The sequence below is a fragment of the Tachysurus fulvidraco genome, chromosome 2 (assembly GCF_022655615.1).
Source record: "Tachysurus fulvidraco isolate hzauxx_2018 chromosome 2, HZAU_PFXX_2.0, whole genome shotgun sequence".
NCBI lineage: Eukaryota > Metazoa > Chordata > Actinopteri > Siluriformes > Bagridae > Tachysurus > Tachysurus fulvidraco.
In genome coordinates, this window is record NC_062519.1 from 11,245,884 (window position 1) to 11,257,972 (window position 12,089).

A 12,089-nucleotide genomic window follows, 5' to 3' on the forward strand; every position below is an offset into this window, starting at 1 on the left:
TAGTCCTGCTAGTCCTCTTCCTCTAATGCAGGGGTGTCAAACTCAAATTCACAGTGGGCCAAAATATAAAACTGAGATAAAGTCACGGGCCAAACTGAATGTTTATTGAAAAATTAACTGCAACTGATTTGTAATGTTCAACCTTTTTCATATGGAAACAAACTTTAGTTTTGCTTAAACACAGGATTTGGAACAACCATATTACAAACACATAAGAAATTAAATTTGAAATAAAAGACACATCAGTGGTGTTCATTTCGCACACTTTGACCATACACTTTTTGACAAACTCTCCCTCAAAAGGGCCATGCAGATATTGCACCTGTCTTGAAAGCTCCTATTGTATATCTTTCGTTTGGCCATTTTTGTGGAGGGTGGAATTAACTTGCCCGATGTGACTGTAGCATGATTGTTAACGACTGTCAACAGAGAATAAGGGGCGCTTGCTGTTTGTGACTACGCGTCAATACAGTGGCAAGGCATTCTGGGATTTGTAGTATTGGCGGAGCATGCTGCTAGCCAGCTGTAATGCACATTTGATATGAACTCGCGGGCCAAATATAATTACACCAAACATATATCATATATATCACCAAATAAATATAATTACACCAAATTTGGTCCGTGGGCCAGAGTTTGACACCCACCGACCCAGTCTGTGTAGAAGCCGCCGTAGAGCCGGTGCACGCAGATCTCCACGTCCACTAGCAAGCGCAACGGGCCCTGCGGCGGCCTCTAATGCAAGAGCTGCTTTTACTATGGATTCAATTTCCAATTGAAATTCCGGGCTGTGCCCCAAATGGAAGCATAGGAAGGCACAGAAAAAAAAATGTTTGGCTACATTTGTTCACCTGAGGCCTGAACCATTGTTTCATAATTCCCTCATCAATTGTCCACTGAAGAAAGTACATCTGTAACTATGAAAACCGCATCAGATTTACCACATGAAATTTATTTATTTTTTTGCTCTTAATTTCTGGAAAAATGACCAGCACTAACTTGTTACCAGAGTGCTAAATTTTGCGATGCAGTGATCTTATCGGTCAACCATCTTTAGTCTTCGTTATAAATAAGTCTATGGTTTGTATGTCTTTTTATAAATAAAATATTCAGGACATTGTGAAATGGAGAAACTACTTCAGCACAGACTGCAAAGAGTTCTCTGTAAGTCATCATCCCCAGGTCTCACCCACTAATATGTTGCTGTCTGTTTTTTTAGTATAACCATACTTTCTTTTCATTGTGTTGCTTTTTTTCCTTAAAATATAAATGTAATTTTACTGTTAGCATAAATGCAGTAGAAGGTTGGCACAAATCTTTGATGACATGCTTTCTTTCATAGCGACGCAACCTAAAAACCTATAAACATTTTAAACATAAACATAAGTCTGTTTATATCCAATCAAAATGCAGGACAAGTTGTGGGGTGTGGGACAAAAAGACACAAAGTAGGGAATATGGTCACCGTAGGTGGTTCTCTGATAATGATTATGATCATTTGATTAGCAGTTAGACAGTCTGGAATCAACCTAGCTAACTATATTCTTATCAAGATACTATAAAGTGCAAAAGTCTACAGTCCCCATTTATCAGTTTCTTAGTTGCTTAGATCAGGGGTTCTCAGGTCCATTTGTAAGCAGGGACACTTTTAACTTCACAAGATTTTTATTTCACAAACATTCTCTAACTAATAAAAATATTAGGGACAACATTATAGCTGTATAGCTGTTTTATTAGTTTATTAAACTATTATATAAATTCAAATTGAGATTTATGGGCATAATAATCTATGGGCATTTGGAAATTTCCTGCTTTGTGTTGTTTTTTTTATTATTATTGATTTCACATTACATTTATTTAACAAAACAGATGGCCAGAAATCTTCCTGAAATATTGTAGTTGGTTAATTATATATACATTATCTCACAGAAGTAAGAACACCCTCACTTTTTTGGTAAATATTTTATTGTATCTTTTCATGTTACAAAACTGAAGAAATTACACTTTGCCACAATGTAAAGTAGTGAGTGTACAGCTTGTATAAGAGTATAAATTTGATATCCACTCAAAATAAATCAACACACAGCTATTAATGTCTAAACTGGTTTCCACAAAGTACCATTTCTTCAGTGTTGTCACATGAAAAGATATAATAAAATATTTACAAAAATGTGAGGTGTACTCACTTCGGTGAGATACTATAAGAGAGAGAGTACAACACATTATATGTATACAATATAAAATGTGAGACTAACATTTAAAAAAAAAAGACAAAACAATGTGAAGAAATTTCAAAAATTCTTATGTATTTTATACTCTTCTACAATGTACACACAGTAGCTTCCAGAATTATTTTTACATTACTTGTTAATATAAGCAAAAATCAATTCTGACACCTGAGTATCTTCCTACTATACAACATGTACAAAAGGGTTGACATGGAGACTTTTGGTGGAGGGATCTTAGTCCTATCCTTTGTCTCTTTTGTGTTCGAAATTTAATTTTATTTGTTTGTATTTAAAATATTACCCTATCCACAATTTAGGCACAAATTTCCATATCTGACCCAAATACTATTATTAAACACCCTTCTAATAAGACTGATTTTTATTAGAACGGAGGGAAATATTTTCTTCTATTGCTTCATAATAATTCTACTTTGAAATTCTGCTTTGAAATTCTGGCTAACAACATCTAGCATCAAGAAAATTGCATGTTTTGCTATAAATTTCATTCTAATCTATTGCTAGTCCAAAAAAGTTCTCCACTTATTCTGGTATATTTTTGCTATTCCAGTGTTCACACTAATAGAAGAACTGCACAAGAACTGCACAACTGCAGAGCGTGTAGGTATGTGTCGACTTATACAAAGCACTATACTGCTGTCCTTTCACAAACAGCTTAATTTTCCATAAACATGCGAAATTGGTGTGCCCTCTGAGCCAGTTCTTTGGCAAAGTCCTGTGCTTCCTTGATTGCCACTTTGTCAGGAAAGTGTAGCGCTGCTTTTTTGGTGGCCACTGCCAGATGCTTGAGGAGGGCACACAAGTGGTTGCTTTTGTGTAGGAGCTCCTGACTGTCCTCCCTACCCTGGGCCTCACAATAAAGGGTGTCTATTAGCCTTTGGCCCACCATGATCACCAGCTTACTGTGGGATATAAACTTCTCAGGGGGCTGTTGCTCCTCCAGGCTAGAAACAAACACAGCAATGGCTTTTCTGGTGGCCCCAAAATAGAGTCGGCAGTGGTCAGAAATCAGAGGCTTATGTTGGCTTGTACGATCAAAGGATGTAGGCTTTGGTTTGGAAACCTGAAAATTACAAATATAAAGAAAACAGTGAGACATTCCACTACAAAGTTTCCCTAACTACAACAATAAGCTTATTCCAACGTGTGTGTGTGTGTGTGTGTGTGTGTGTGTGTGTGTGTGTGTGTGTGTGTGTGTGTGTGTGTGTGTGTGTGTGTGTGTGTGTGCGTGCGTGTGTATGTGAGTGAGTACCCAAACAGGATGGATGCAGTTGTAGTTAAAGAGGAAATGAGCAGTTGTGAAAGGGTAATTAAGAATCATGACCAGAGATCCTGCTGACTTTGGAGTCTGCTTCATTTCTGGCAGGTATAAATGATCAGGTATAAATCATTACCTGTTTTTTCTCATTGTGTTGATTCATGTCCAATTTTATGTCGTTTTTTTCTTCAGTTTGCTGTAGCTTTTCAAATTCTGTCTTGGTCTGTAAAAATGCAAATGTCAAATATCTAAGAATATGGATCTTGATTTGTTATATAGACAGACACTTAGGGTATTCAGATCCATGTACTCTTTAATCATTTTAGAAAAGTCCAGCATACCTGAAGATGTACATAATCATCATCCCACTCTTTATCTAACGGTGGTTCATTCTTGCCAATGCTTTTTATAACATGTGGTAGACTGGTGTTCTTTGGCATTTCTGGCTCTTTTGATGAGTTTCTGAACAGAAGCTTGCTGTTGGCATTAATAATGGACACCAACCGTTTCATGTCTTCTGGCAAAGTCCGAGCAACCATGACAAAGCGCTCCAGCTGGTCTGAAATCTGTGGCTGCCCCGGATCCTGAGCCAGGACATCCAGAGGCCAACCTAAGCCGCAAAGAGCATCCACAGAGTTCTGTACAATCAGTCCTGAGTTCTCCACAATAGAGAGCTGCTTCTGGAGCCTGGCCTGCAGGTTAGAGTCAGTAAGCCGCAGTGCATTACCTCTGATATCTAGAACAAAGTTGAGAAAGGAGGTGACTGAGTTGGCCACATCCTCTGAGGCTGCACGAATCTGCTGGAGGTGTTGGCCCAGATGCTCACGGCTTCTCCAGTGGCTACTTACAAAGTCCATCAGTTGGGGCACAGCCTGACAAACTGTTTCCTGGAGTTGCAAAAGTCTTTGGGCTGCTTCCTCTGGGGATAGTGTGACCTCCCGTAGTGGCTCTGGTGAGGTGGAGCCAAACATAGAGTCACAGGAGCTCCTGGAAGAACTGGAGGTGTTGGAGGAGTTGGACACTGTGGAGTCCCTTTGGTTTTCAGAAACAGACACACCTATATCATTCTTTACCTCATTTTCGGTGGTTTTTGCCCTCCTCTCTTGTAGTTCTCTGGACACCATAATCTGTCTTCCCCATGATGATTGTCTACGAGGAAGATCATGCATTGGACCAGGTTTGCACCTGTCTTCAATAGGTTTGGAAGCATTTTCCGAATTACCCGGGTTTGTAACTATCTGATTTGGGAGTGTTAGTACATTCAGAATGGGTTCTCTTTTATTGAGGCTAGGTGGCACATCATAAATGCAGCCTTCCTCTTTGAGGTTGGAGTCTGTTCTTTGTTGTGTTTTCTCCCTACATTTTGGGATATCATAGATGCAGCCAGCATTGACTGCTGCAAGACGAACACATGATGTTGGAGTATCATAGACCTCTTTTCCAGAATGTGCACCTTTAGATGGCATTGTGCCATAGAAACCATGTACACTGATGGGCATTTCCAGTGCTACAGGCACATCATATATCTGCTCACACTTCCGTGGATTAGGCAAAGTGTTGAAGTTGGAAACTAACTTTAAGTGTGGCTCACTTTTAGAAGAAACAGGAATATCATAATTGGGATCTTTTGAGGGTGTGGGTGGTACAGCATAAATCTGTAAAACATTAGATGACATTTTTGTATAACATTAATAAAATGTGTTACATGGTATTACATTTGTAATATATTTATTATAAGATATTTAAGACAAGCTACAGAATAGCTGACTACTGTATTTTGCACATACATATACCTCAGATGCTATGGATTTGCTGTTATCAATGACTTCGGATCTCTTCTGAATGATAGTTAATGTTTGTCTTAATGTAGGCCGTGGTGATAGTGGCTGTGTTTATGGAAAGGCATAAATTGTTGCTCATGTTTTGATTAGTCAATAATTAAGAGAAATATTGTATGACTGTGTTATTTAAGAATATTGTATCAAATATTAACATTCATACATTAGCTTAAATAGCCTTACCGTGTATAACGAGCCTTTTCTCCAAAGTCTAGGAACAGCATACATATCTGTGCTGGGAGTGAAGACACCATGTACCATCTTTAAAACAAACAAAAAATCAAATCTTTGTCACCTTTATACCATTTGTTTCCCTTATGGAGGCATATTAGAATTTGTTTTTTGGCAGAAATACTAAACTCTGCTCATTCAAACCAGTTGTCTAATTTAAACCATGAAGCACATTAACTATAAAAGAACTACCGTAAATGTAAAAAAAAATTCCCTGAAGCACGAGGGAAAATCAGCAACATGTTGACTAATCAACTCCACCAGCAAATGACACTCCTCCTTCCTTTTGTTTCTTTCTGCTGGTTGTAGTTAGTGTTGTCTGTAGTCTTTCCTCCAAGTTATTTTATAGTCCCATATAAATTCTTAGGCAGAGACCAAGCCAAAGCATCTGCTAGTGCTTTAGCCAGCAGGCGCTACCGCATAACTGCCTATTAACCTGCAGTTGTTTCACTACCAGGGCTTTTTGGAGTAAAATCTGATATTTATGCATGGGGAGAATACTAACCTCATTACCAAAATTCAGTTTAGGTTTTCAATTATCCACATCATGTTCAGATGACTGCGGGGTAATCTTGACATTTAGCTACTAAAACATTACTAATGTAAATCTTCAAGTTAATATTGTTTATTCATTAAAAAGCTGCTATATGCATTACCTTTCATCTCCACCACATCAACATACACTCTTCCTCTTAAAATAATAAATAAATCAGGCATACTTTATTTAGAGAGTAGTTTCTGTCCAGAGATTCAGATTTCCATGGGAAAATGACATGACTGTGTACTATGTGTGAGAATGGCACCTTGTTTCCCTTCTCCATTGCCTCATAAGTTAGACTTGCTTCTGCTGGCCGTGGTGTTTGATAAATACTTTCTGAGGGTGAGAGGAGTCGTAGTCGATTGGCCGGTGCCAGGCCTTCTTGGCCATTCAGAGAGCATTTCCACCAGCCCACACTGCCCTCAACAGTTTTCTCTATCACCACAACAACATCATCCTTGTAGAAGGCCAGCTCATCTGGGCTTTCAGCTGTGTTGTCATAGAGTGCTTTGGCCAGGATGGTCTGGGGAGAAAACATTACATCATGTATTTTCACAATACAAAACCTCTCCACAATGCAGATGCATAAGCACAATGACTAACGGGGTAGCTAGTGCCTTCCCGAAGTAATGCTCAGAACAAACAAGGCCGTTGTGTGATGATGATAATAGGCTCAGCCATAGCTATGCACTCTTAGGAATGTTAGTGACTTTATTCCCTAGATTCTTTGTAGCCAGAAAAGTAATCCAGTGTATAATCCTTCCAGAGACACGTCATTTAAAATCAGGTCTGCATTAAAATACACTCCATTCCAAAATGGCTGGTGCTAAATGAACTCTAATGGTTTGTGAATCATGGCATATTTCATTACTAATTTCTTGAAACTCTTAAAGATGTCTTATCTGTTGTTATCTGTTGTTGTACATCTGAAAGACTGGCTGTCCAAAAAATAAAAATAAACCAAAATAATTAGGTCATTAGTAAATATATGTAAGCCATTACAGTCCGTTAAACTGCACTAGGATGGCTTTAGTTACTGGCAGATGTAACTAGTTACAAAAGCCACTTCATGTGCCTGGCTTTTGCTTCCTGTTAGAGCTTCTGTTGGAGAACTAAAAGGAAGCTATTTCCAAACTACTTCTCCAAAATAGTTCATTTATATCTCAGAAACCCCCAAAACAGATTAGTCCAATATATCAATCAGGGACCACTTTCATTCAAAGGAATTTGTAGAAATACACACCATCAATAAATCCTAAATGCAGCACAAACATATGCTACTTACAATGTGCATAAACACACGCACACATGGACACGTACTGTATATTGCTAATGAATAGTACCAACAGGGTATGATTAAAACATCACAGAAAAGAGTCAGTGACAGTAAAGTGAAGCTCATGAAAACCATTTGAACTATAACTTTTACTGTGAATCATAGTAGCTGACAATTCTAGGAAGTGATGAACATTTCAGAAGGATTTAGCAGAGCTTTCAATGATGATGAGCTATCTACCCACAGTTATGTCTTATGTCATGTCGTTTTCAGGGTGTTGTGAATTCCCCTCATCTCAGACACTTCCTTTAAAAATGATGTATTCATGTAACCAATGTAAGCATGTCCCTCCAACTTTGACCTATTACTTTGACCAATTACTTTGAACTTGTTAACACCCAGTGGCTCAGTCTATCCTTACTCCCCACATGCGGCTGCCTTCCTTCCTTAGTCATCAGCTTCAAACTGATAAATCCTACTAGTGGCAGCTTTAAATGAAGCTGACCTCTCTTTCTAGATTAACATTTGACAACAAATGCTTTATTGAGATCAAGCAGGCTGGTGTGAGAAACACCTGTCATACTGCACTTCTTTTAGCATAATAACCACAATCACACTGACACACTGTGACTTAGGTCTTTGTCTTTCTTTAGAAATCTGCATTTCCAAAATGCACCTTTTGCTGTATTTCTTAGTAATGAATTAAATTGAAAACAGTGTGTGTGAGTGTGTGTTTGAGAAAAAAAAGAAATAGATAGATTGAAACAGAGAGACAGAGATATGTGCCTTGTCAGGGTAAAATTTTCTAAGCAATTGCTAGCAATTTCAGTTCAAAAACCATACACACTGACCTGAAACTAGCCCAAAATGGGAGTTACAGTTTTCTTTTTTTCTCAGTCTCGGGAAACCATGGTGTGTGTCTCTTCACTGATACAGCCATTACTCTCACTCACTCATTGTAACTGTTTTATCATTTTTAGTGTTAATACAGATGCAGCTTAAACTGGGAATACTGGCAGCGAGGCGGAAGAACATTGGATGAGATTCCAGGCCATTGCAGGGATGGTACAGCCATTATCCACTCCATAATCCATTTTCCCTCTTCCAATGTTTGCAATATAATTTATTTATCCTACAAAATGTGTGAATTTGTGCAAGCACATCTGGCATTTTGGACTCATAGGGGATATTCTTGGGGGACTTATGCCCTACATTCATGTTGACCTATGACCATGGGAGTGAGAAATGTCCTGTGCAAGCTCAGTACATCTCCACAAGATAAATACATAATTAGAGCTACCCCAGCAAAGGGTGTATGGCAATAAGGAGGCAAAGCAAAGAACGACAAAGGCATAAGCAGGATCTCTTACAAGAATATTTTCAAAAACTATGTGCCAGTGGCCATATTGTGCACCCACTTCATCCAGATCAGCCATCTTAGGAACATAAATTGGGCTAAGTTGGGAGGATTCTGTGACTTATGGCCTCTTCAGGCCCCAGCGTGTCTGTGTTACTTGCCTTATTAGCTGCCCTGGTATTTCCTGTCCCTGAACTATGGGATTCCAACCCTACAAAATTATTCAGCGGAAGGATGCTATTCTTCTAAATTACTGAATACTGTTTTGGATAGTGAATTCTGAACATCATTCAGCTGTAGCCTTTATTTGCAGACTGCACTGTGGTGAAGAACTCCGGCTGAGCCATAATGAACACGATATGTGACATGATTTTTGTTCTCATGACCACATACTATATAGCGCCATGGAAAGAGATATGCAAATGATTGTACACTTCTGGTAAATACCTGGTGGTACAAAACAAATGTAGTACTAAAGTGGTATAGATACATTCTTTTGCAAGTGAGATGGAGTATCTCCTTTAAATGCATGAATGCTTGCAAGATAGAAGTGATGCTCGGAGTGAGTGGGCCTTCTGCTGCCACACATGCTTATCAGTTTTTGTGGTTAGCTTAAAGCTGCTTTCTGGACCCTCATGCATTTGCGAACCACTGCTTTTGCAGGGTAAAATATCCCCTCACCACAGTTTTATGTATAATTAAAAATAAATTTATTTAGTTATTTATAATGCCTTAGGTTACACATGAACTTAAAAAATTAAGAAAAAATTGAGTTGAATTTTTATGTGATGTTTAGTGTTGATTACCAATCTAATATGATTAAGACACCTGCTAGCTGGAAAACAATGTTTTTTTAACCACCCCACCAAAATCTACAATTACCAAATACCTTTGCCAAACAGATAGACTGCAACTGGTTTTGAGCACATTCATTAGATTACAAAATAAAAAATCTTTTATCTGTAATAAATGCAATCAAGCAATTCAAGAATAGTAACCAAACATCCTGATCATTGTCTGGCTAAGCAGCAGCTAACCAACAATGATATACTTCTATACAACTTCGTAATTATAATTGTGTCAAAACAATAATAAATTTGCTTTCCACATGTCATTAAATTATCTAATAGGACTGCAAGCAGATTTTCCATTGCATTTTCATTAGTGTGAAGTTTGTTAAAGGGTTTAAATATGTTGAAGCACTGTCCCACAGCAACACAAATTTAAAGGCAATTTCATAAGTAATCTGATTTCTTTAAGTGTCAAAACCTGAACTTTTTATTGTCAGTTTGAACTAAATATCTGCAACAATACAGCAAAACCAAATAACAAACAAACTGCTTAATCTGCCTAAACTCATGACCCTGAAATATTGAAGAAGAAAACCTGATCTGACTGAGCAGTTCACCCTGCCTCTTCACTCTGACAATCAATACCAGCAGTTCGCTAGCACACTTGCCGGATTCCACTCAACTTCCTGCTCTGACTATAGCTTATGCTGCAACATGCTGGACACACAAATAGAGACAGAGACAAACATCTGGAGAGCTAGACACCCATGCAGGAATCATTTTAGACACAAACTCATCTCACTGGTTGCTTAAGATTTCAAAAGATGCACAGCTTCCTTGTTTGTGCTTTTCATATATATATATATATATATATATATATATATATATATATATATATATATATATATATATAGTTGCATTTGAAGGATGAATCATGGAAAAAAGGTGGTAAAAAGATAGGAAATGAAAGTAGTTCCAGTAGTTGAAAGTGCATGTGTAAAGAAACAAAACATTTTGCCACATAAAAACAAACCATAAAGAGTAGTGCCAAAAAGAAAGTTAATTTTTGTTGTGATTAAAAATTACATAACAGTTTTATAAATTCATAACTATCTTGTTTCATGCTCTTATAAAAGACAATAAAAGCTGTTTTCTAAAAATGCAGAATGCTTAGGCACCTTTTTTTGCTTAATACTTAAAACAAACATTTAAGACACAAGTTCTATAAAAATTTACGTGTCAGAGACTTTTACACAGTACTGTATATCAAATCAGTATAATTCTGATAAAACAGCCTCAGTGTAGCATCAGCCCAAAATCGTCTGCAAATAGATTTCAAAGGATCTGACCAAAAGCAATTAAAACACTTGTAAATTCTCAGCCTCAGCACACTGTCTTTTTTAGACCCAGGATCATGTTACAATGCAAAATAGGGGACCTATAAAGTTTAGGGGGTTCAAAGGGGGTTCAAAGGAGGTCAGTGTGGTGCATGGGCTCACAGCGCATACAAAAGAGGAATATACTGTCAAAATCTGATGCTCATAAAGTCATGAGGTGAAAACATAGCAACATTTCTCCAGTCCTTTACAAAGAAAATTGAGCTCATGGCTACATGAGCTCATGAATACAATGCAAGAATATAGGTGAGTACTTGAGGGGAAAAGTCCTACAGCTGTTCACTGATGGTTCAGGGATCTGAACCCATAATCTACCCATCACTAGCATACAACTCTGAACTGGGTTAAAGAGTTAAAGTGACTAGGCTGCTGCTCCACATTACATGTTAACAAACCATTACTAATAATTTAATTAACCATTTAGAAAATTTGAAAATAAACCTTAGAAAATTAACCCTTTTCTTCTTAACGACCTTTCTCAAAACCAGTGTTTATAAAACATATTCATCTACAACTGTTGACTTTATTTACAACTAAATCATATTAAATTCTACATAAAACTTTAGGTTTTATATGAAAAATTCAGAACTTTAATAAATACTTAATGTACATATAACATTGTAGTTCATCTTGCCTGTCAAAATAAATTACCTGCTTTATATATATATATATATATATATATATATATATATATATATATATATATATATATATATATATATATATATATAGCTTACCTCCATTTTGTTGAGGACAAAAGTAATATTCCACCCAGAGGTAAATTCAGAGTTTAAACATGGCGATAGACGAATTAAAGTCTGGTTCTCTCACTAAAAATCACCCGGTAGCTGATGTCTCTCTCTCTCTCTCTCGCTCACTCGCTCGCTCGCTCACTCACACACACACACACACACACACACACACACACACACACACACACACACACACACACACACACACACACACACACACACACACACACACACACACACACACACACACACACACACACACACACACACACACACACACTGAGTCTCAAGGGGCGTGGCAGACAAACAGGCAACGATATCGTGTACTCTGCTCAGCCAATCACAGCGCTCCTCTACAGCTCCATGTGCTACGTCATTTTTCAGCTAAAAACCTCTAGTATGGTT

At 37.6% G+C, this 12,089-nt stretch overlaps 1 protein-coding gene across 4 annotated transcripts; it reads right to left on the minus strand.

Moving 5' to 3' along the window:
• Positions 1–2,285: 2,285 nt before the first annotated feature.
• cass4 (Cas scaffold protein family member 4) lies at positions 2,286–11,844 on the minus strand. 4 transcript variants are annotated; one of them, XM_027144006.2, is made up of 7 exons: positions 11,670–11,843; positions 6,377–6,634; positions 5,526–5,603; positions 5,298–5,390; positions 3,846–5,159; positions 3,641–3,727; positions 2,286–3,309 (listed from the first exon to the last, which is right to left on the minus strand). In XM_027144006.2, the coding sequence occupies exons 1-7, from the start codon at positions 11,673–11,675 to the stop codon at positions 2,902–2,904; spliced, it is 2,244 nt and encodes a 747-aa protein (XP_026999807.2). In that variant the 5' UTR covers positions 11,676–11,843; the 3' UTR covers positions 2,286–2,901. The 4 variants fall into 4 exon arrangements, with proteins under 4 accessions (XP_026999807.2, XP_026999808.2, XP_047666214.1 ...); XM_027144007.2 differs by lacking the exon at positions 5,298–5,390 and having other exon boundaries at positions 11,670–11,844; XM_047810258.1 differs by lacking the exon at positions 11,670–11,843 and having other exon boundaries at positions 5,526–5,577; positions 6,377–6,551.
• Between the last annotated feature and the right edge of the window lie 245 nt (positions 11,845–12,089).